Below are 27,241 nucleotides of genomic sequence, written 5' to 3' on the forward strand. Positions count from 1 at the left end.
AAGTTTTATAAATGTATATTATATGTATATAATCCAAGCAAAATAGTTTCTCTTTTTTGTACAAGATGCTTTTGTTTACTAAAATGTCAAATTAACAAGTGAAAAAACTTATCCAGTAGGTGAGAAAAAAAAACAAAAAAAAACTTCATTTTAACAAGCATATTTAACTGATAAATAATAGTGAAGAGGAATAAGACAGATTCAACATCCCTTACATCACCCAATTGCAGAAAACTTCCAAAAATAGTGATAATGATTCCTTTAAAGTAGTCAGTCAAAAAGTGAGAATAGCAAATGCAAAGGAGAAAGAAAAAAAGAAAAGTAAAAAAGAAAAAAAAAATAGATATAAGATAAATGTGTATTCATTCGTGCGTATCTGTTTTGTGTTTAAGAGATCATATATGCTTGTATAAGCGCCAAAACAATGAAAACAGATCACCCTATCATAAGCAAACGATTTCAAGTTAATTCACCATAAGAGGTCTAAGGCTTTTTAATCATTCCCTGTATTAGCCTAAGATCTTTTGGTCATCTTATGAATAGCCACTCAATTTTGCATAGTTTAACATGGCAATATTCGCACACATGTATGCGAAAGTTCAAACTTATAATCAACAAATCCGCTGATGTATTCATTACATGTGGAACTTTCAGCAAACTGGTTAATACTTAAAGAACAATTGGCTTTTTTTTCTTTTTTCATCATTCTGTTTGCAGGACCTAATTTGATGGATAAATTTATATTTTTTTCTTAATAAGAAAGAATAAAATTTCTTTATGTAAATTAGTCATTAGGATTGCTTTGTATGTTTTTGTGCCGTAATCCAGATTTCATCATCTGGTTTAGTAACCAGTCCGTAAACAGGAGTGACAACCTGACCTTTAACAAGACCCAAGCGGAACATTCTCAAAATCTTTGTGATACAAATGCTGGCACATACATAATTTAGTGCACGCTTTGGATCTCCGTTTTTGCCATAAATATCAAAAGGTTGGAAAACTAAACCAGATTTGGCCTTATCCTCAGCAAATCTTTCTGGATCAAACCTGAAACAAAAATAAAAATTATAAAATCAGAATCCTTATATACTGTATATGTCCACCATTCAAACATCATAACAATGTCAATGAAGAGAATATCGTTTGCCATCATTGTTTTAATCTCCACTTTTCTATGCAACCATAGGTGAGATGGAATTTATTGGGGCAGATTTTTCTACAGCTGGATGCCCTTGTTGCCAAATCTCACCTGCTTCCAAGCAAGGTGATATTTCCCAATAGCTAAACATGTTTTTTCACAGAAGACAGGAAACAAACAACATTGCTTGTATGACAATGATGTTCATTTCAACCATCGTATGATATCTAGACAAGGGTACACACAAACACACACATATATATATACATACACACATATACATACATACACACATATACATACATACACATACATATATACATACACATCATCATCATCATCATCATCGTCGTTTAACGTCCGTTCTCCATGCTAGCATGGGTTGGACATGTATACATATATATATATACATACACATATATACATATACATATATATATAAACATACACATACATATACATACATACATACACAAACATATATATATACATATATATATATATATATATAATATATATATATATATATATATATATATATATATATATATACACACACACACACACACGATGAGCTTCTTTCAGTTTCCATCTACCAAATCCACTCATAAGGTTTTGGTCTGTCTACGTTTATAATAGAAGACACTGACCCAAAGAACCATGCAGTGGGACTGAACCCAAATTTCCAAGATTAGGAAGCAGGCCTCTTAACCACACAGCCAATGCCAGCACCATCATACATAAATAAAAACTATCATGATGAGATCTATCACAAAGCTCATCAGTTCAGTGACCATCCAGTCCTGCAGCTTTCCAACCTGAGATCTACAATACTTGTACCGGGGTCTGTGAACCATGTTCAAAACTTTAAATGGCTGCAGTGTAAAATGCGTGATTATTCATTTATATATTTTATTATTACTGAATCACACATCATTACCACTCAGTTGCACATTATTATTCTCTACATCATTTAATGTCTGTTTTTCCATGCTGGCATGGTTTTACAAGAGCTGGCAAGGCCAGAGTCTGCACCAGGTTTTGGCTCTGTTTCTACAGGTGAATGCCCTAATGCCAACCACTCTACAGAGTGTACTGGGTACTTTTTATGTCACACCATCATACAGCGCTTTTTACATGGCATCAGCGCCCACACCAATACTTTATTTTTACGTGGCACCTTGGTTTCAGGATATCAATTCTGTTGTGATGGATATGCGTTGAGTACAGCAATATGCCAATTATCTTTTTACACACTTATTTTCTTACACAATCAGTTACAGATTACTATTATTCAATTACATATATTTTTTTTTAGCCAGGATGAAACGGGTGGCAAACTTCTTAACCATATATCCATGATAGTAACCTTGTACTATAAGAATTTAACCTCAAGACTTCTATAATACAATGGTTTAACCAAGCCTTGTCACACATTTGTATGTTTCTATGCTAGTATGGTTTTTTTATTCTATGAACTTGGACACCATCATTACAATATGTTACAGCAATTGACTTATTAGATACTAATAATGCTAACTAAAAATAGAAAATTTAAACATACTGAGTAGGAAGAGGCCAATATTGTTCTTCTTGCATTAGGACACCAATAGCATGAAGGATAGGAGTCTGAAGAAAGAAAATAAATAAATAAATAAAGATTAAGCTATCTGTATTAAAACATTTAATGAAAGCAAAAGAACAATTTAAGTGATATTCTTGTGTGTACTTTAAAAGACAAAACATGGAGCTATGAAAAGATAACAGTTTATGAAATAGTTACACATTTATTTCAACAAGGTAAAAAAATTTTCCAGAAATAAATATTCATCATAATCATCATCATTTAACATCTATTTTCCATACTGTTGTAGGTTGGCTGGTTTGCAGTCAAAAGACTGCCCCAAGCTCTGTTTTGGGCTTCGGTATGGGTTCTACAGCTGGATGCTCTTCCTAAAGCCAACCACTTTACAAAATGTACTGGATGATTTTTACATGGCACCAGCATCAGTGAGATCACCAATTAACTTGCAGGACAAGACCCCTCAACTAAAGTAGGAGTAGTATTGAGGGGCAGAAAAAGTTGTCTAGAAGTAGAGGAGAAACACGGCTATCTCAGGTGGAGAAAAAGTGGACAGAGAGAGAGAGAGATGGTAAGGAAGTGATGAGATAGGGGTGCATACACCCAAGTTACAGGGAAGTGTATCATGTTAAGTGGACAGGGGATAGAAAAGTAGGTGGCTAAGTTCACGAGATTGCAAAAAAAGAGTGAGAGATGGAAGGAGGAAGGAATGTAGTGAATGGGCATCCCTCACCAAAAAAACAACCATGAGCAGCACTCAACTAAACCCTTATAGTTGCTCCAAATGTTAGGCCTTACTATCAATGAGGATCTCTCCCAGAGAAGTATATCTTAAGCCAAGATAACATCCCAAAGACTGGCTCTTTTCTTTGCCATCAACCCCTATACATTACTGCCTTGAGCCAAAGGACTTGTAGGGTTGGTTACAAGGCTTCCATGGTGTGTAAATGACTGGGATTACAACCTTTCCTTTCAACAGGACACCAGTTTGTCACAAGATGACTCATTTACAGTGGAGCAGACTGGAGCAACATGAAATGAAGTGTTTTGCATAAGAACGCCAACACACGACCCAGCCTGAGAAAAGAAACCACAAGCTTGCAATCAGGAATGCAACACCCTAACCACTAGGCAAGAAAATGTTTCAGCCCAAATCAGTTGCTAACACTTTATAAGGCTCGAGTGAAGCCCATAATAGAGTGTTATGCCCACATTTGCTGTTATGGACTGCCTCTAGAAAGCCCACTCAACTGATTGGCATTAAATCACTAAGAAACACACTCCAGCCTCTGGCCAACAGGCATGCTGTTTCTTCTTTCTGTCTTTTCTATTGTTACTATAATAGATACTAGCTAGCTCCATGCCATCCAAAATTATGGCTAATTGTAATATTTTATATATAAGGTACATAATAACACATACAAACATTCACATATTTTCTTAGTACACACACACATACATAGAGTTGAAATGTTGTTTGATATTTTTTCACCACTTCCTTCCTTATTCATCTATCACCCCTTCCTTTGTCATTTGTATGTTGTGACAGAGAAAGACAAGAATATTATTATAGTAGATTGTTCCTTAGAACTGACTGGTCTTATTCCTTCTCCAGGGGAGCACCACCAATCCTCTTGGCTCTCCACAACTCATTATCCCATCCCCAAACTTAAATAACCATATGCCCAGTCCTCTCTCCCTAGAATACCAGCTCCCTCTGGAATCTACTTGCTTATATCATTCCTGTTGGTTGATGACCTGAAGCAATTTTTTAAAAATATTAATGGCATCAAGATCACCAGTCTCAGGACCTACAAAGGCCCTTTCCTTTATATTCAACCAGTAAAATAAAAAAAGTCACATTACTCCTAAAACCCTGCAAAAATAAACAACCCCTTCCCCTAGGTATTTATCAGTGCATTTGTAAATGAGCCGATCAATGCAATTGCAGCTATTTTTTTAATATATAGATGTTCATACAGATCCATTGAAAGAGATAAGAACACAGACCTTCAGTTACAAATATCTATTATCCTCATCAAAGCCTGAGAACAGGATTTTAAAATTCTAACTTAAAAATTGAATGTTAGTTGAAATAAATAATAAAATTTTATGAAGTAAAAAAAAATTAAATTAAAGATAAATTTGTAATATAAATATATTACATTTTTGGGAATTTTATGTCCTTCAAGTTCTCCATCAAAACTCTGGGTGTAGGCAGACCATTGAATTAACACAGCACATCGATGAGTTTCATCCAACACTTGCTTCAGATATCTAAGTAAAGAAGAAACAGGTGAAAACAGAGAATTTATTCCATTCTTTTGCAGACATATTTCTAACAAGAATATAATATAACAGCCTTTGTGTTTTAATTTACAAAATGGATAGGATGGGTCATCACAATCTGTATCATCTTGCACACACAACAACACAGAAGGCCATCTGATTTGGGTGAAGTGTAACATGTAGGTGCAAGCAATAGGTACACGGTAACTTTTAGGTACATGGTCTAGTGGTTGCACTTATGATTGCAAGATTGCAGTTTCAATTCTTAGGCCAGGTGATATATTGTACTTTTGAGCAAAACACTTCATCCAACATTGCTCCAATCTACTCAAGCTGTAAATGAGTAACTTTGTAACAAACTGGCATCCTGTTCAAGTAGATTGTTGTGATATCAGTCATTTGTATGCCATAGAAACTGTGTGACCAGCCTTATGAGTCCTAGAACTCGAGACACTAATGTCCAAGGGTTGATGTTGACAAAGAAACTTCTTAATCAAACTGCCATACCTGTGCTACAAATTTAATGGATCCCGTTATCAATTAGAATAACTTTTCTGACACTGCCAATCAACAATCTACTGCCTTCTTTTCAAAATTCTCAATGAAGAATCTCTATGCAGCATAAAGTACAGAACTAGAACATCCTCATCAGCATTTTAATGTTCACTTTTCCATGTTTGCATGAGTCAGATGGTATTTGTTGAGGCAGATTTTCTACAGCTGGACACACTTCCTTTCATTAGCCTGCATCTGTTTCCATGCAAAGTCAATATTTCCCCATGACAGACATGTCTCAATACATCATCATCATCATTTAACGTTCGCTTTCCATGATGGCATGGGTTGGATGTTTTGAGGACTGGCAAGCCAGAAGGTTGCACCAGGCTCCAACCTAATCTAGCAAAGTTTCTACAGCTGGATGTCCTTCCTAATTCCAACCACTTTGAGAGTGTAGTGGGTGTTTTTTTACAAGCCACTGACACAGGAGCCAGTCAGGTGGCACTGGCAACAACCACATTCATATGACGCAAAACCAAAGCTATGTAGGGCTATAGGCTGACTTATGACCAAATCGACTTACAACCAGTCAGTCAGAACCAACAGTGGTCGTAAGTCAACAACGACCTGTATATATATAATGGGTTTCTTTCAGTTCCTCTACCAAATCAACATACAAGGTTTTAATCAATTTGGCATTATAGAAGACACTTGCCCAAGATGCCAAGCAAGTGGAATCAGATATATAAAGTTTGAGAGGGAATATAGATTAAAAAAAAAAGCATTCCTTACTTCAATTTTTTAAGATTCTCTGGAGTAATTTCATCATCTGTCAGAGTTTGTACTTCTTTTGTAAGTTTGGTTTGTACATCACTATGAGTAGCAAGGAAATATAACAACCAAGTCAACACTGAAACAAAAGTTTGAGAAGCATTAGAGAAAAAGAAAATGTTTAGAGACAAAGAAGCTAAGTTAAAGGGTGACGAAACTGGGGTTTAAGAATAAGCTTGTTTGAACCAGACTGCTCTCAAATGATGAGTAAAAAGAAGATGGGGGAAGACACACTGAATAATGTAGTCCTAGACATACAATGTCTAAAGAAAAAAAACCCAAGATGTCATGGTTGGAACACGCTAAACTGCAGCCCTGCAGAGTTTTAGTAGAACAGATCAACCCCAGTACTTATTTTTAAACCTGGTACTTATTCTATCAATGCCTTTAGCCAAAATGCTAAGTTACAGGGATGTAAACAAACCAACCAGTTAACCAGCAGTGGGGTGGGACAAACACAGACACAAAGACACACACACACACACACACACACACATGATAGACTAACCATACAGCCATGCCTCTGATAACATTACTTTGCTTTTATTCTTTGGTTAGTTTAGTCAAAGAAGGAGCGCACATTGGTTAAGAAAACAAAAACAATAATGGAACCAGTTTGAACATCATCATCATCATCGTGTAACGTCTGTTTTCTATGCTGGCATTGGATGATTTCACTGAGGTCTGGAAAGTCAGTGGCTGCACCAGGCTCCAATATGATCTGGCAATGTTTCTACAACTGGATGCCCTTCCTAATGCCAACCACTCTGAGAGTGTGGTGGATGTTTTTTAAGTGCCACCAGCACAGGAGCCAGTCAGGCAGGCCTGGCATAGATCACATTCAAATAGTGCTTTTACGTGCCACTGACATGGACAGGGCCATCACTAAGCCCCTGCAACCCCTGCGGTCATAGGGCCCCATGTTGAGATCAAAGTATGTAGATGAGTTATCTATTTACTTTGGTTAAGATGTTGGACAAGAATTAAATTATCTATGTTAACTGAAAATTTCAAGAAATAAAATGGTAATACATTGTACCTGCAAAAGTTCTTGTAAAAATATTACATTGTACCACGAACGTGTACCAGACTTTGTGGATTGTCTATGATATCTATTGAACATGAACTTAGCTCTCAGCTTGATTATTCTGAACTGATCGATGATTTCGCGAAGCCAGAAGTGTGCCGTGTTTGTCTTTGAAAGTTGCTTGGATTATAAAAGCGCTCTTTTATTCATATCTGGAAGTTTTACTTACTGAAATTTGTAATAGACCTAAATAAATTTAACTTGTACTTTTAAAGATGTTCTTTAGGATAACGTGAAATATTGAACTTCAGATAGAATAAAGTAAAATATAGCTATGAATAAAAGATGTGTAGATTATGAATTTTGATTTAAGGGATGTTAATAAATGTTACCTTTACTGATAGTACTAATTGACAGGAAACTTGTTATAAGTTATTTGCAGAGCTATACTTAAGTTAGAGTAATCAGGTAATTCATGAGAAAAAATATGTCCATATAGAAGAGATCACAATGGAACAAGTTGTAGAGGATATTGCAGTTTAATCAAGCCCCAGGCAAGATATTGCACTAAAAGCCCAAAAAGAAACCATGATGTTGCACTGAAAGCTTACCAAACCTACAGAGAGAGGCTGCACCACAAATTCGTGGAGGACTGCTACAATACAAAGCCATGCAGAACGGCTACAAATACAGATCCATGGAGAGATGCTACCACTACAGACCCATGGAGAGCTGCTGCCACTACAGATCCATGGAGAGCTGCCACCACTACAGATTCATGGAGAGATGCTACCATTACAGATGCATGGAGAGCTGCCACCACTACAAATTCATGGAGAGATGCTACAACTACAGATCCATGGAGAGCTGCTACCACTACAGATCCATGGAGAGCTGCTACCACTACAGATCCATGGAGAGATGCTACAACTACAGATCCGTAGAGAGCTGTTACCACAATAGATCCATGGAGAGCTGCTACACTACAGATCCATGGAGAGCTGCTACCACTACAGATCCACGGAGAGATGCTACCACTACAGATCCATGGAGAGATGCTACAGCTACAGATCCACGGAGGGATGCTACCACTACAGATCCATGGAGAGATGCTACCACAACAGATCCATAGAGAGCTGTTACCACAATAGATCCATGGAGAGCTGCTACACTACAGATCCATGGAGAGCTGCTACCACTACAGATCCATGGAGAGCTGCTATCACTACAGATCCATGGAGAGCTGCTATCACTACAGATCCATGGAGAGCTGCTATCACTACAGATCCATGGAGAGATGCTACCACTACAGATCCATGGAGAGATGCTACCACTACAGATTCATGGAGAACTGCTATCACTGCAGATCCATGGAGAGATGCTACTGATAGAAATCTATGGTCGGATGCTATATAGAGACTAAAGCAGATCTCTCAACCCCATTGTAAGAGTACACTACAAATCACAACAAGCAATGCCAGTATTAATATAGTGGTAGGGTGTAGCACAAGGAGAGCAATAAAATTTTGAGAACAGAAATAAAAACAGCGAATTGTTAAATGAGACATTACAGCAGCCAAGAGTATGAAAATCAAACATCATTGTCATGAAGAGGTCCATAACTATTTCACTATCAGCTGCATCAGTCTTCAACAAGAAATCAATTAGCAAGGAATTCTCTGGAGAAACGGTTGGCTGGTCACGGCGCTTTGTAACAGCATCTTGCAGATATTTCTCAAGAAAATTCTGAGCTGCAAACAAAAGGAAAAGTAAAAAATATATAAGTAAATAAATATATAAAACTGGTTAAAATGAAAAATCAGATTTTAAACAAAATCTTTCTCGTGATAAGCTTTTTCTTAGAAAGAAGACAAAATGTTCAGAGGCAAAGTGGCTGAGTTCCTTTTGAGTGGGCCTCACAGAGGTGAGGTGGTTGAGATCCTTTTGAGTGTTGGGCCTCACAGAGGTGAGGTAGCTGAGATTCTTTTGAGTAGGCCTCACAGAGGTGAGGTGGCTGAGTTCCTTTTGAGTGTTGGGCCTCATGGAGGAAAAGTGGCTGAGCTCCTTTCGAGTGTTGGGCCTCACAGAAGCAATGACCAAGACCTTTGGCATTATGTCGTGCTTGCAAAGAAGACTGATCAAGCCGTGCAAAGTCGCAGTTGTGGCAGATACTAATGTTGAGCAAATGGCACCCAATCTGGTGGCACACAAAAGCACCCATGACACTCAGAGTGGTTGGCATTAGGAAAGGCATCCAGTTGTAGAAAGCCATGCCAAATCAGACTGGAGCCTGGCACAGCCTTCCCGTGTGCCAGCCCAGTCAAACCGTCCAACCCATGCCAGCATGGACAACAGATGTTAAATGATGAGGATGATCATGATCAACATCCCTAAATATAACAATAACAGAATAAAATGGATATTATCTATTAACATTCACAATTCAGGGGGAAAAGGCAGACAGCCAGCCCATTACACTAAAAGTACTAAAGAAAAGGAAAGCAGCCATGACTAATGGGTCACTGCAAGCAGAGGCGTATTTATCATAGCCAGATGTGTTTTTCACAGGTGTCTGTAAAAAAACAGCATCACTTGTATGATGGTGATGCTCATTTGCAACCGTTATGTGATGTCAAGGCAAGAGTACACGCATATATAAACACACACACATTTTAACATATGTGAACATATACAATGGGCTTCTCTCAGTCTCCATCTACCAAATCCTTTCACAAGGCTTTGGCTGATCTAAGGCTATAAATAAAAGACACTTGTCTAAGGTGTCATGCAATGGGACTGAACCCAAAACCATATGGTTAGGAAACAAACCTCTTACCAATACAACCACATGATTCTGAATCGAATTTCTTCACTAGACAGCCACACCCATATTCAAACAAAAACAAAGCAAAAAACATGGTAAATGTGGAAAATATTTTCATACCTTCTTTAAAAGCTTGTATCCGATGAGACTCTGGTTCAGCCAGATCCTGCAGGCATCTCTGAATTTCATACCAACACTGGACAAATGGAAAGAAATATAAAACAAATTAAACACAAGTGTCTGCTATATACACAGTTCAAGATATTGGATGTCTGTGAACAAAGGATTCATAAAATAAGTTAAGTACCTGCAACTGATTTACCACCCCACTCAAATTGCTGGCCTTGTGATAAAATTTGAAACCAATATATAGACAACAAATACAATACTGATACAGGGCAGGTAAGATGCACTAAGCACCAGGCAGGTAAGGACATACAAACATAAATGGCAGGTAAGCATTCTTGAATGCACAGAGCAGATATGTGCATGCACCGTACAGCTAGATTATGAGGCATTATCACTTACCGTATCAAAATTCCTCCGCAATGTGAAAATCCCCATGTTGTCTTTGAAGGTGTCACCAATTGTGCTAAGGACTTGATATTTAATTGCTAAAGCCATCATGTGCTCCTCTACAGGAATATGTTGATCGCTCATCACTGACCATTTTGTCAGTAATTCATCAGTAATCTAAGAAAAGAAAAAAGAAACAGTTTGGATTGGATAATTCAACATTCATTTGCTTTCATCAAGAAAGATTGTACAACTCAGGGAGAAATGTCAAGAAAAGGAAATAAAAGTTCACTGATGAATAAGATAACTACTTGAAAAATAAGATAATGGGCTTTATTTTACATGTGAAGAAGACCAATTTTTATAAGTTTTCTCTAGCACCACAACACTACAATCTTTATCTTCTTCCTAGCTTTTCCTACCCACTCTTATATAATGCAGGGTAGCCATGTATCTCTTCTATAGCAAGACACCTGTGCTTGTTCCTCTACCATACTTAAACTTCTCAATGCTTGGCAAAAAGCCACTTCCCACTCTCAAATACTACCCTCCGCTAGCCGAAGGGGCTTTTTCCAGATCTTTTCCATCTTGCAAGTTACTTAGCAACCATGTTGGTGCCAGTGGCATGAAAAAAAGCACCCAGCAAACACTATAAAGTTGTTGGTAGTAGGAAGAGCACCAGCCATAGAAACCATGGCAAATCTAACATTAGAACTTAACAAATTCTGTCAAACCATCCAACCCATGACAACACAGAAAACAGATGTTAAACAATGATAGTGGTGGTGATGAGAAGAACAGTTAAGTGAACTTTTAATTCTAGTATCAAAATGTAATTTACTTCTTGGACTCAAGAAAAATAAATGGTAAAGTTAGCTCTAGTAAGATTTGAAACTGTAATAGAAAAGGATCTAACTAAATGCATTTCGTCAAACACTCCATGTTAGCCATCCTGGTTATTTTGTATTGTAAATGGTGAAGTCGACAACAGAAATTACAGGTTTCCAATGAGTTAATTACTGGTTCATTGCATTTCTGACAAGAGCAACAAGGGAGTGCCTGTATCTTGGTGTAGAACACACATCACAAGAACTTCATTCAAAAAGTACTGGTTGACCAGTTTTCTCGAAGTTTATGCTCTTTGTTAATAGAGGTACATTATGTCCCTCAGTAATAACAGTCCTAGAAGGGCCAGTGTCTGGAAGGGCATCCAGCTATAAAACACAACCACAATGTTTCTTCCAACCCATGCCAGCATGGAAAAACAAATATGGAAACAATGGTTATACAACGTATTCATACACGTGCACACAATAGCCTTCCAGTTTTTCACTACCAAATTCCATTTACAAGAAAAGCGGCGAATGTTTCAAGGGAGATAACTCACATCAAACTTAGAGCAAGGCCATTAAAAATGAAACGGAAATGGGTTTTATAATTACTAGTTACTTCAGAGAGGATTGGGTTTCAGAGTGAACTTACGCCACATCTTTAGAAATAATTCTTCTGAATTCTTTCGCACACTGTCCTTGAAGTGGCTGTGTGGTAAGAAGCTTGCTACCCAGCCACATCATTCCAGGTTCATCAAAATATTGAAGTTACGTGAAAATTAGATGCAGCAGTGGCTGTGTGGTACATAGCCAGGTGCAGGAGTGGCTGTGTGTTAGGTAGCTTGCTTACCAACCACATGGTTCCGGGTTCAGTCCCACTGCATGGCACCTTGGACAAATGTCTTATACTATAGCCTCAGGCTGACCAAAGTCTTGTGAGTGAATTTGGTAGATGGAAACTGAAAGAAGCCCGTCATGTGTGTGCGTGCATCTTTGTGTCTGTACTCCCACCACCACTTGACAACTGGTGATGGTGTGTTTGCATCACCGTGATTTAGCAGTTTGGCTTTTAAAAAAAAACGAATAAGTACTGGGGTTGATTCAATTAACTAAAAATTCAAGGCGGTGTCCCAGCATGGCCGTAGTCTAATGACTGAAACAAGTAAGGGATAAAAAAAATAATGATATTTTATCTATTTGTACTTTTCTATACCTACAAGTAATCAGAATTGTACATTTACTTAGTGATGGACATAGTGATGGACTACACTCATGGAGTGGTTGGTGTTAGGAAGGGCATCCAGCTGTAGAAACACTGCCAGATCAGACTGGAGCCTGGTGCAGCCTCCTGGCTATCCAGACCCCAGCTGAACCGTCCAACCCGTGTTAGCATGGAAAACAGACGTTAAACGATGATGATGATGATGCTCTCCTAGCTCATCATCATCATCATCATTTTAACATCCATTCTCTCATGCTTGCATGGGTCAAATGGAAGTTATTGAAGCAAATTTTCTACAGCTGGATACCCTTCTTGTTGCCAGCTCTAATCCGTTTCCAATATTTTTATTTAGTCAAAGACAGCAAGCTGGCAAAACCATTACCGTACTGGAAAAAACACTTAGCAGCATTGCTTCCGACTTTACATTCCAAGTTCAAATGTCACCGAGGTCGATAAAATAAGTAATCTGTTGAGCATTGGGTAATCAACTTGCACCCTGCCCCACAATTGCTGGCCTTGTACCAAAGTTTAAAACCAATACTTTCTTTTAGTTGGACATGTTTTCATAGAAGATTGGAAACAACTGATACCAGCCTTATGAGGTCAGGCTTGCTTACAACTATCCCACAATATCAAGCTTCTTTCAGTTTACATCAAGGCTTTGAGCAGCCTAGGGCTATAGTAGAAGCCACTTGGCCAAGGTACCATGCAGTGGCATTGAATCTGAAACCATGTGGTAGGGAAAAGAGCTTAATCACAGCCACGCTTGTGCCTTACACTACTTCAGAAAGTACAGGGAAGTATATATGCTTAGCTGAAGAGGTCAAAAACAGAAACATGCCCAGAGTTGTCCCCTGTATTTGTTAAAAGATTCCAAATAATGATTACCTTACCAGAATTAATCTTTTGATGTACGTTGCATTAAATATTTTAATGTTATTAACACTAACTATTACTTTACTCTGGCATTGTTTGAGAAAGATAAAAATAAAAGAATCCCATCCCTAAAATTCCAGCAAGCCAAGTCCATGAACCCGTTTTGATTCCAAGCTGAAATATGTTTTGAAGCTGTTATAAGCCATCCAAATATCACATTTCCTATCCCCATATAAATAGGCAACCTTATCGTCTAAGGGAGAAGTATCTATTCATATAATCAGAAAACAAGCACTGTAGATGTAAATTTAATTTCTAGTCAGTGAGTTGGCAGAATCATCAGGGCAACAGATGAAATGCCTTATAGAATTTTTTCCAGCTTCTTGCTTTCTGAGTCCAAACCCTGCTAAGTTCAACTTTACTTTTTATTCTTCTATGGTCAATATATAAAGTGCTGGTCTAAGGCAGTGCACTGGCAGAAATGTTAGAACAATAGACAAGATGCTAAGCTATGGGGACATAAACACACCAGCATCAGTTGTCAAGTGATAATGAACAAATTTATTAGAGAAAAGGTTATAGAAAGTTTTCTGATAAATGGAGATAAACAGGAGCAAAATTGTGATCTATTGTATAATGAAAGTAATTCAAGTAAGAATTGGTTGACTCAGTATGAAGTGGGTATAAAAATGCATGACTGAGAGATTCAGGTGATGAAAATTCATTTCAAATGACTTATTAAGAACATGAAATACCTTTGCTATAATGGTGGAATGTGTTTTGATGGAATTTTCATTCAAAGACTTTGTAAATTTAATTCTCCGTTGCTTTCCTGATTCATCACCATTAAAAAGGCTTTCCGATCCCAAAAGTGGTTCAAACAGCAAGTAGACTTCACCTAAAATGTTTGAAAAAGTTATAATATAAATTATAATTATATAAACAAACAACAATAACACAAACTACCAAAAGCAGAAATAGAAAATAAGTGAAATTTTTTTTAAATCGTTGGTAAAAATTTAATAATGAATACTTCAGAATTTTAAATTCAAACAGATATGTGTGGATTATTTAACTATAACGTTAAAATTCCAAGTTCAAAGTCTACTGTGAACAGGTATCATGGGACCCTGTGGTTTAGAAAAGGACTGTTTTCTTCTTTTTATATGATATTTAGAATTTTCCTCATCAATAAGGGTTAAACAATTCTTACTTGATCGGTCAACAATTTTCTTTTGGTTCTTGAAAAGTTCTGGAGATGCCAGACTGATAATTTGGTAATTTGACATCCAAAAAGAAGTGATGGAACCATACTGCTTATGTATATTGATTAGAAATTCATGAAGACTTCCAGAGCGAATAATGTCAGCCAAATTTCCATCTCTGTAAAATAAGAGGGTTTAGTCATTTACATTGTTAAAACATCATTAATTTTTTTAAAATTCAAATCAGAAGAGAAAAATAGAAAAGACATGACATATTATGGATATAATGTCAGGAAATAGGAGATGACTACATCATTTTCCTTCACATCAATAAAACCTAAAAACTAAATTCTGTATGAATTAAAATCTGGCATACTAGATTTTTATTCAGCCAGGTGGCTATTCACAATATTAGCATTTTATTCATCTTTCTCTATATCAAAGACAAAGAGTTCTCATTCAAGCATGTTAGGGAATAGAAATATAAAGTTGTTGAATTATGATCTTCAAAAGAAAAAATGTCTACTATCATTTTATCAATTATATTTTGTTCTTTTAGTAGTTACAGTTTCTGTTTATTAAAAGATATGTCCATAAGAGATGTTACTGCAATAACTGACCTCTCAACAGTGTATATACCTTAGGTAAGATACACAGATAGCTATTTTACATTCTGTATATCACTTCTTTCACATGCCTCATATAAATTTCATTTGGAAAGACAATCCCTTTTCTACTCAATGCAAGTGCCACCTCTTCAAGTGGTTTAACTAACAGAATCAAGCCACTGAAATAGCATCTCTATAAACAATGAAACAACTTACAAATAAGTAGCAGAATTCCACACAAATCTCTACCATATTTCTTTTCAAGGTCATATTCCAATTTAGATACACCATGTTACAAATCATTTCATAAATAAACATGTATTTGGTAAAATATCTTTTTTACCTCTGCCTCAGTGAAGGAACAGATGTTTGTTTTCAGTCATTGTTTGTTTGTTTGTCTGTCTGTGGACAAGATATCCCAAGAACCGCTGGATGGATTCAGATGAAACTTTCAGGGATGTTTGGCCTCGTGACCGGCACAAACTGATTAGATTTTGGGATTGATCTGGTACCGGACAAGGATTCTGGATTATTTTGCCTTTTTTACTTAATTTTTGAGAGCAGTCAGGTTCATTTTTAGTATTCTCATTTGTGAGAGCAGTCGAGTTTATTTCAGATATTCTCATTTTAAAAATCATCTCTGGCTAATCATTGAGAGGACATTAGTGTTGCCTTGGCAGAGGTTTGTGCTTTCTGAGTGCTCTTGTTACAATTAAACCAGTGTTTGGAACATGAAGTAAGAGTGAACTGCTTAAGCAAGATACTTACAAAAGAGCTAACACAAAGAATGTTATAATTCTGAGCTTTATGATACTATTTGTTCTTTTATGTGTTTTTCCATATTTCCATGGATTAGACAAGAGGTTCTCAACCATTTTTTAAATATAGACTCTTTTGATTACTAGTTTATTCAGGTGGACCCCCACAGCCATTCTATATTAAAAAAGACTAGTTTTATAGAAACTTCTTTCAAAATTCCTATTTTGTTTTTCACACATTAACTTATCTAAGTCGAACTATGTAAAATGTTAGAGAAAAAAACCTTGCAAATCATACCAATATATGCATCTAAAACAACATCTTTTCAGAGGCCCTTAAAATTCTATTGTGGATTCTCAATTTACTATTTTGTTGTGTGGACACCCAAAAATCTTACATGGACCTTCATGGGCCATGTGGACCCCAGTTGAGAACCAGTGGGTTAGACAGATACTTATTGAAGTATCTTATTTTTGCCTTCAGATACAGGTCTAAAGTAAATTCTCACAGTACAGTAATTCCCCATTCCCACTGAACAGACAGGAATATTCTTGTATATTTTTTTCATAAAACAACAAAAATGAACATACTGTTTGGAAGATGGTTCAAGTCCCAGGATTGTAGTTGGTCGTCTTGAACCCTAAAAAGAGAATTTTAAAAAATATTTCAATATAAAGATATAAAACAAAAGAAAAAAACATTTCCTTACTGATGCCAGATGTGCATCACAACTTTCCATCCTTGATGTTCAACCCCAGATCAGCACTGACCGAACAAGCCTATGAACAAAGACATTGCAGCTGAGAAGGCACTGGTTATATTTTAGGAGCAGTCATGGCTGTGTGGTTAAGAAGTTTGCTTGCAACCATGTGGTTTCGGGTTCAGTCCCACTGAGTGGAATCTTGGACAAGTGTCTTCTACTATAATCATGGGTCAACCAAAGCCTTGTGAGTGGATATGGCAGACGGAAACTGAAAGAAGCCCATTCTGTAAATGTGTGTGTGTGTATGTGTGTATGTTTCTGTGTTTGTTCCCCCACCACCACCACTTGACAAACTGGTGTTAGTATGTTTACATTCCCATAACTTAGCAGTTCAGCAAAAGGGAATGGTAGAATAAGTACCAGGTTTTAAAAAATTAAGTACTGGGGTCAATTCATTCGATTAAAATTCTTCAAAGCAGTGCCCCAGCATGACCACAGTCTAATGACTGGAACAAAAGATAATGTAAGAGAGATATAGTTGTCTTTTTTTTTTAAAGAGTGATAGAGAATGATTTGAGAGAAATTTGGCTTCTATTTCTAGCAGATTAAGCAACCACCTAAAATTTTTCTTTGGCTCATCTCACCTTATCATCCTCATCATTATCACCATTTAAAGTCCACTTTCCATGCTGGCATGGGTTGGACGGTTTGATTGAGGGCTGGCAAACCAGAAGGCTGTACCAGACTCCAATCCAATCTGGCAAAGTTTCAACAACTGGATGCCCTTCCTAATGCCAACCATTCTGAGAGCAACTGCTGCACCTAATTATCACGTAAGTTCAATATTTTGATGATACAATTGTTTATTTTTAAAATGACATTCTACAATAGGTGTGGGAAGCTGGATCTGGCTTGTTTGAACATAAAACAGGTAGAATCTTTGGGCCAGATATGGCCAATTTAAATGCAAAAGGATTAAACAAAGACAAGATGATCCCAGCTTGGACAGCTTACAGATCTGCTAAATGGAGACTGAAACGGGACTAAATAAGCAGTAACAAAACCAATGTGAATTAGATGAAACTGGTTCGTGAGTAGTTGTCATCCTTCACTTGTATACTGCAAAATCTTGGTCACTTCCTTATTCAAACTGGACTAATATGCTGCCAACAAAAAGTAGTGAGTGGCATGGCAGACTTAGTAGAATGGTCGTCAAAATGCTTTGTCGTATTCAGTGATACCCCATTGAATTTATTTCAGTTGAAATTCTTGCCATACAACAATTGAAGTGTTGATAAAATTGTACCAGGCAAATACTATAGTGCCTTTGTTGGCCATAGTTGACTTTGAATCTGGACCTGCACCAAGGTGCAGGATAAGGATTTTGAAGATTAGCAGTTGCCCAAACATGTAAGACTCTCCTCTTGATAGCATTTTTCAAGAGAAATCCACATCTCTACAGTCCGAAATCAGTGTTGTCATAAGCATTTCCATTAAAACACAGAGAGTAAGAATAAATACTTCATCTTCTTCAACACTAATAATTCAGGCAATCTACTACTTTGGAATTTTTTTTTCTTTTCTAATCAAGCCTGAAAGGACAAAATTGGAGGATAGTAGGACAGGGCAACACCAAATTCTGCAAGCAATTCCATATGACTCATTATATACCTCTGCCCCACAAAATGTGGCCCTGTGCCCTTGTCAGAAATCACAATCTCAAAAAAAACAACTTAATGCATATTTCCAGCAGGCACTAAAAACATCTAAAGAAAATACTGCAAGATAAAACGGCTGGTTTTTCCATACATTTGTGGGTCTGAGAAGTAACTATTTCCAATACATATACTGTTAGCAACACTGCAGAGGTTGTAATTCACCCAAAAAGTGCTGCAATGAAAGCTGAAGGAAACAAGCAGCACATGTAAGCACCACTGCTTGATACACAGTTTTAAACCAATGATGATGAAAACACATAGGTGCCAGGTAAGTCAATGCAGGTTTTTATCAATGCCATCGAGGTGAAAGATAGGTGAAGTAGCTTCTGCCATATGGCTGCTGCAGCAGCATATCGGTTTGGCAATTGTCCATCATAATGCTGTGTTTTAGTCTGTTGTTGGATAGGGATAAAGAATGAAAACAAATTTCCTAGTTTGGCATTCATACAACTAAATGAAGTGTTTCGGTATCAACAGGCTGAAAAACAAGAGGGGCCAATAATGTGGGTAATATAGAGAGAAAAAAATATTCTGACATTAGCTGCACTTAAAGAGTGATCAGAGAAATACAGGCAGTGCTGATTCAACAAAATGTTAAGACCTTATCTTTGGTACTGTAATAATGCTAACATTGCTGACCCATGGCCTCTACCTGGGATGTAGCCAGCCCACTAATGCATACCTTTCCTTCTTGGGACACAAAAGCTCTGCTTGTGAAGACCTGTTGAGGCAAGTGAAATCGCTCAAGAATCAATGGAAATTGTAGTTGTGATACCAGTGCCAGTGGCACGGAAAAGAACCATCCGAATGTGGCCATTGCCAGCGCGGCCCCGACTGGCCTCCATGCTGGTGGCACGTAAAAAGCACCAACTGATCGTGGCCGTTGCCAGCCTCGCCTTGCACCTGTGCCGGTAGCACGTAAAAAGCACCCACTACACTCACAGAGTGTTGGCGTTAGGAAGGGCATCCAGCTGTAGAAACACTGCCAGATCAGATTGGGCCTGGTGCAGCCTCCTGGCTTCCCAGAACCCAGTCGAACCATTCAACCCATGCTAGCATGGAAAGTGGACGTTAAACGATAATGATGATTGCTAATGTCTGTCTTTTACTCATTTCAGACATTGGATGCAGCTACGCTGGGACACTGCCTTGAAGGATTTTGTCAAACAAATTGACCCCAGTACTTTTTTTGTTTTAAGCTTAGTATTTGCATGGCTCAGTGGTTAGAGCATCAGGCTCACAATCATGAGGTAGTGAGTTCGATTCCTGAAGTAGGCTGTGTGTTGTGTTCTTGAGCAAGACACTATTTCATGTTGCTCCAGTTCACTCAGCTGTAGAAATGAGTTGCAACATCACTAGTGCCAAGCTGTATCGGCTTTGCCTTTCCCTTGGATAACATCAATAGCATGGAGAAGAGAGGCTGATATGCATGAGCGACTGTTGGTCTTCTACGAACAACCTTGCCCAGACTTGTGCCTCGGAGGGGAACTTTCTAAGTGCAATCCCATGGTCATTCACGACCAAAGGGGGATCTTTACCCTGTATTTTTTTATTTATTCTATTGATCTTTTTTGCTGAACCACTAAGTTACGGGGCTGTAAACAAACCAACAGCAGTTACCAAGTGCCAATGGGGGACAAGCACAAACACACAAACATGACAGGGTTCTTCCAGTTTTTGTCTACCAAATCCACTCACAAGGTTTTGGTTGGCCCAGGGCTACAGTAGAAGGCACTTGCCCAAGGTACCATATAGTGAAACTGAACCAGGAAGCATGTTATTGGGATACATTTCTTGCTACATAGCTATGCCATGGAAATTTATAATTTTTCTTTATTGTCTATGCCATTGTTTTTCTATGCCGTCATGCATTAAACAAGATTTCTTGAGACAGTATTTAAAGATGAGTACTCTTTCTAATACCAACCCATATTTACAAGTAAGATTTTGTAATACTCAACATCTCAAACTGCTGGACTTTATGTGAGGCATAAATCACTACTGTTCAACAAATACATCATTTTAACATCCACTTTTCGATGCCTGCATGGGTCAGATGGAATTCACTGAAGTACATTTTTCAACTACCAGATGCCCTTCCAGTTACCAACCCTCCCTTAGTCTATCAAGCAACAAACAGCCCAGATATAATTATGAGTCTTTTTGTGTACAAAGATCAAATAATATGTCAAGACGCTTGGACATGCTTTCATGAATATCTGAACATACGGCTTTGCCTATATTCAAAATTCAGTAGTGAGGTTATTGTTTTGTTTATGGTTCATGAACACATGTAAAACAAGGAGAAAATACAAACCATACAAACATATATGACAGACTTCATTTCCTGCCTCCTATTTTCATGCACACAGATTCATTAACATGTAGCTATAATACAGAATGTTCATTGGCAATATTCACATAGTTGACTGGATTCTCTGCATTCTGTGCCCACATTTTGCCAAGATGCAGCAGTACAGTTTGTAAACAAACAGTGGATAATCTGGTCTTTGTTCAAAGAAAATCCCCTTGTTGACAGATGCAATGAGTCCCGGAAATTTTTCCATGTCTTATTCTAGCTACTTTTTCCATCTTATTCAAGCTATTATGCTTTCCAAGAACCTATGTACAGAAGCTACCAAAAATTGATATGGAACATTCTGAGCTGTGGAATTATCTTACTGGTCGAGTGTGATCGTTACCAGCATCGCCTTACTGGCACTTGTGCTGGTGGAACGTGAAAAAACATTAGAGCGAGGTTGTTGCCACTGCTGCCGGACTAGCTTCTGTGCAGGTGGCATGTAAAAAAACACCATTTGAGCGTGGCCGTTGCCAGTACCGCCTGACTGGCCCTCGTGCCGGTGACACGTAAAAGCACCCACTACACTCTCGGAGTGGTTGGCGTTAGGAAGGACATCCATCTGTAGAAACTCTGCCAGATCTGACTGGAGCCTGGTGCAGCCATCTGGTTTGCCAGTCCTCAGTCAAATCATCCAACCCATGCCAGCATGGAAAGCAGACGTTAAATGATGATAACTCTTACTGATAACTAAGTCTGTCATCTGCTACAAAGTGTTTATTCATTATCAGTTTGCCTTTGATCGCACTGTACCTTTCATGTACCAATACATTATTTGCAATTCAGATCACAAGTATATATATATATATATGGGTAACACACACACACACAAACATATACGTACATACACCTATTTTCAAAACATTGTTTACAAAATAATAGCTGATCGTTTGCAAAGGAGCATGTCTCAGGCAACACACACACATTGCATACATGTGTTTTGTACGCATACATGTTCATGTGTGCGTGTGTGTAACTGAAGCCATTCACACATACATACATACATGACAACCCCTACAAAATTTTTAAAATCTGTTCTCCCTCTCTCTCTCTCTTTACACCATCACTAGAAGGGGACTTAACTCATATTTGCAAGTGGCGTATTTTTCCGGCTTGAAAAATGTTTAAAAGTTATGGCTCAAAATTATTTTTACCATTATTCGCTGCTGCTTCAGGGGAAAATAATTTGACGAAAATACAGCTAGGGTCGTGACAAATGTCCTCCTAAAATTTGAGCAACATGCGTGCCAATTTGTGGACGTGCATAATTTACATTCATGTACACACACACACACATAATGCCTTTTATATATATACATATATATATATATATATATATATATATAGTTAATCCAAACATGAACAAAGAGAAAATACAACAACGGGAGGACGTGGAACAAGTAGTGTTATTGGACGCTCAGGAAAGGAAAGAAAGAAGGAGGACTTAACGTTTTAAAAGTTATAAAATATTGGTATAATTAAAAATTTGGGATGATGAAACATTAAAAGGATTACAAATGACTGGTATGTAAATGTATATTAGTATTTTTATATTTGATTTTGTATAGTGTGTGAAAAACATCCTGATGAGGGGTGTGTCAGTTTTGATAATATGAAATATATCATATCTCTGAAATGGCCTGAAGATGGAACTCTAAATTTTTTAATTTTTGCATTATTTTTCGGAGGTTTTTAATACATCCTTTTAATGTTTCATCGTCCCAAATTTTTAACTATACCAATATTTTATAACTTTTATAATGTAAATTCACTTGTTTTTATGTATAACACCGACTTATATCTATTGATATATATTTTTATATCTTTATATCTGGAATTTATACGTCCGTTTTGTAAATGTGGAAGAATATATGAATATATGTATCTATTTGGTCTTCGAGTGTGGATCTTAATTATGTTCCTCTAGTTTCCACTTGCATTGCCTCTGTTCAAATTAAGAAGTGAAATATAGCTCACTTGGAGCACTACAACTCTAATCTATTAGGCCTAATTGGAACAGCTGTAAGGGACCATGTTTGACTTTTGCAGATAAATTTTTATTAAATGCTACATCTCCATTTTCTTACTTTCTTTTGAATGATTATAAACCATGATTTATATATATATATATATATGTATATATATATATATAACAATAATCCTAGGATAGAATTTATAAACATTTAATAAATAGCTATGCACATTTTCACAGATCATATAACTTAAGATCACAGTCTGTATTCCTGGGATGATTGCAGTGTAATCCATAATATTGGTGGGGATCTGGTTGATCATCATCATTGATTCATTTCTTCAGGCAATATAACATTAGTGGATGATATATATATATATATATGCGCACATATATATAATTATCATCATTTAACGTTCATTTTCTATGCTGGCATAGGTTGGATGGTTTGACGGGAACTGGACAGCCGGGAAAATGCACCAGGCTCCAACTGTCTGTTTTGACAGGTTTTCTATAGCTGGATACCCTTCTTAATACCAATCATTTTACAGAGTGTATTGGGTGCTGTTTACATAGCGCTGGCACCAGGGCTATTATGTGGCACCGGTATCAGTGCTTTATACGTGGCATTGGCATGGGTGTTTTATACATGGCACTGGTATGCATGCTTTTTACATGGCACACATACAATGTGCACTTTTTCCCTCAAAAGAGAAGTCTCAAAAAAAAAAAATCGATTCTATATATGAAGTTAGGCCTATATTATACGCTTTTGTGCACAAGAAACATTTTTATTCTGAATATAAACTGCTGAATTTGGGGTATATCTAATGAATCTAGGTAAAAAAAAAATTACAGGAAAGTAAATCACAGGGGTTTTATCCAGATCCCATAAATTAATTGAGACTTTATTACCGGCTACCATAAATTGTGACTTTATTACGGGTCACCATATCTAATATGACAGTGCGTCTTTTATGCCATCAAATACGGCATTTTTAATGTCAAAAAAAAAAAATTAGTCGAGGTCTGTGTTGGAAAAACTGATTTAGTAAAGTTCACTAATATTTGAGGGCACGCCAAAAAGGATTTACAGCAATAAGCAAACTAAATAATGGTTTCGAATGTTGGCACAGAGCCAGCAGTTTTTGAGGGGAGGGGAAAGTCGATTACACTGACTTCCTCTGTTTTGGGCTGGTACTTATTTTATCCACCTCGAAAGAATGAGAGGTGAAAGTCGACCGCGACGTAATTCTTATAAGCATTTTGTCCGGCGTGCGAACGGTTCTGCAGCTCGCTGTCTCAACGCAAAGAAACTAAATAAATTGTGCAATGGCACTTAGTTTATTTCCGGTGATTAGTCATTTATTCCTATTTGTTATTGTTTAGTACAGGACAACACCCAACGAGCAATTCTCATGGATCAATAGCATTCTAGCTGTAACCAATGTCTTTTTCAACAAGCAACACACTGTTAAGACAAATTAAACTGGTGGTGAGTATTAAATATGACTAAGTTTGCGGTCGATTGTGTAATCCGAAATGGAGAAGAAGAGATTTAAAAAATTGAATTTATAATATTTTTTTCCCATTTACAAAATCAAAATGTAATTCAGAAAACAACTTTCGAGGAAGTTAAAAAAAGTTACAGCCGCTCACGGACTACGAAACGAGAGTAGGGAGAGTTAAAAAAAATATATAAATTGGTTTCTTCTTTCCATAAAACTCACAATGTTTGATGTTTAAAACAGAAACTTAAAGAAAATTTTTAAAAATGGAAAAAATATAAAAATTGAGTGGAGCACTTATTCAAAACACCACCTATATGTTTTTCATTAGACAGAGTGCGATTCGAACAAGATTTAGCTACTAATTATAACAGGTCAAATTACTGCATCCCTTCGTTGGTGATTATAAACAAGGGTGTTACTAAGCTCCTACTCGCGCAGATCTTTAATCGAGTACATTCAAGCCATCACCCTCTCAGCATTTTTCCTTCATGCATAGTGGACATTATCCAATGTGTCTTTTTAAGATAGTTGGGTATCATTTGTGTGTGCGAGAGAGATGATTACTTCTAGCAGATCAGATGTTCGTGTACAGGCGCCCACGTTAACGTGAGATACATGACTTCTAAAGCAAATTCCAAATTTAGAGTTCTGGCGGTCATATTAAGGCAGAGAGCCGGCGAAATTGTTATCAAGCCGAACAAAATGCTAAGCGGCATTTCGTCCGCCTTTACGTTGAGTACAAATGCCGCCGAGGTTGACTTTGCCTTTCATTCTTTCGAGATCGATAAAATAAGTATTAGTCAAGTACTTGTGCCTATCTATAGAAGAAAGGATTATATTAGTTTACCAAAGACAGTTCATATTTACATTAGTATCCACAAGCTATATTTAGAAAACGGATAGATGATGGTCAATGTACAGACGAAATTTTGTTTATTTCTTCAAAATGTAAAATGACACTTCACTTAATCATACACGTATCAAAAGGATTTAAGTAGTTTGAAAACTAGATACAATGGTTTCACTAGCTTATAGTTTCGTGTTCAAACTACGCCAGTCACAATTTAGCAATTTATTTAAACGGAGATCGATTAATAGCAATAGGTAATAAATAAGATCATAGTCGAAAAAGGGTAAAAGACTATTCTAGTTACGAGAAGGGTAAAAGTAAAAAAAAAAAAAAGGTACGTTGGGAAGACATGTAACTTGGATGAAAGTATTAGTAAACTATGAAGTATTTATTATTGTTATTATTATTATTATTATAGTCATTCTGTATTGGTAATTGGAAAGCGTTGCGTGAAAGGAGTACGTATTTAATTCTCAGCTTACAAAAAAAAAAAAAAAATCTCACGAAGTCCGTCAAGAGAACACATACGAAACAAGACAATTTAATGTGTTGGGGTTTTGCGTCGTTGTATCAAATATTTTCTCACTTAGTCAACAAAAACAAATGGAAAGCCAAACAATAAATGACAATTCTTTACTACTTACATGATAATTAATTTTTTACAGTGAGTGTAGACAAAATTTAATATCGGAAACGAGAGGAATTGCATAAAATGATAATACTTACTGGATAAAGGTAAATTATTGAAATTATTAAAGTCACAACGAAAAAGACAGCGAATATAACGAAGTCGAGCATGGTCGTGGGAAGTCTTCTAGATTTGCATTCATAAATGTTAACAAAATCGGGGGTTGAAATATAAACACAGGAAAGCCTATTTGCTTCTGATTAATATAAGGGGGAAAAAATTAGCAGTTTCGTTGCAAATCTTGATTTTACTTTGTTAGTGTTATCAGGTCTTCCCACGAAAAAATTCTGCAACGTATCAATGGGATGCAGCCGCTGCTGCGTGGACAGCAAAATATTTAGCTGCCGGTGAAACCCAAAGAAAAGTTCCTAATGCAGAAAAAGGTTTAAAACACGTACACGCATCATTATTGTTAAATTTCTTGTACCTGCAATTTATATATAAAAGTAAATATTGACTGAATAAAGGACTCCCGGATCTTTTCGGTTTGAACGGCAGTTTTTAACATAATTTCTAGGTAACTAAAAAATTTTAAACTTCGTATACTGGTAGAATGTGTTTATAAAACATCTTTTTCTCTTGGCTTTATTGAGAAAATTCTATAGTTTGTAAGTTATTTGTTGGTTTTTTTTTCTTCAATTTCTGCAATTTCAACCAATCACTGACGTCCATTGAGGTAAAAAAAAAAAAACATTCTGTGCCGTATGAATATGTCCCTCGTTTAAGAAACAGATTGGGTTTATTTACATTTGCGAAGAAAAAAAGGTACCCTTCCCCCCACCCCTAACTAACCCTAACCCTAAAATAGATTGAAATGCAATAGATCGATACTAGGGTCATAATCATGGGTGACAATTTCATATGACACCGCTAGAAAAAACTGTCGTTCAAACCGAAAAGATCCAAGGACTCCCGACAAACGTTGACCGAGATATTTTAAATAATTTTATTGACAGTCGCCTCCAAGTTTCGCTGGTTGTCAATCTCATATCATACGCACACACATACACATACAGCAAAAACTGGTCACACATTAGAATATACAATTAAACAAAACTCAATATAATTGAGTGGAGTGAGATCATTTTTATACAAAACTTTCTTTCCGCAAATCACGATTCCGAACAGTATGTTGGTACTTTCGTCGGCCTGACTAAAGCAGTAAAATATCTAAATATTTCTTTTCAAATTACTTTCAGATATTGCCTTATAGTGATAAAACTCTTTGTTGGCAT

General features: G+C 36.8%; 1 protein-coding gene across 1 annotated transcript; it reads right to left on the reverse strand.

Annotated features, from left to right (window-relative positions):
- On the reverse strand, window positions 1-26,369 carry LOC115217853 (cytochrome P450 20A1). The gene is made up of 11 exons (XM_029787559.2): window positions 26,045-26,369; window positions 16,796-16,845; window positions 14,847-15,016; window positions 14,389-14,531; window positions 10,718-10,882; window positions 10,310-10,385; window positions 8,937-9,116; window positions 6,300-6,417; window positions 4,886-4,997; window positions 2,703-2,767; window positions 1-1,047 (listed from the first exon to the last, which is right to left on the reverse strand). Exons 1-11 carry the CDS (start codon window positions 26,114-26,116, stop codon window positions 792-794), a joined length of 1,407 nt encoding a protein of 468 aa, XP_029643419.1. The 5' UTR covers window positions 26,117-26,369; the 3' UTR covers window positions 1-791.
- Window positions 26,370-27,241: the final 872 nt, after the last annotated feature.

The sequence above is a fragment of the Octopus sinensis genome, linkage group LG1 (genome assembly GCF_006345805.1).
Source record: "Octopus sinensis linkage group LG1, ASM634580v1, whole genome shotgun sequence".
NCBI lineage: Eukaryota > Metazoa > Mollusca > Cephalopoda > Octopoda > Octopodidae > Octopus > Octopus sinensis.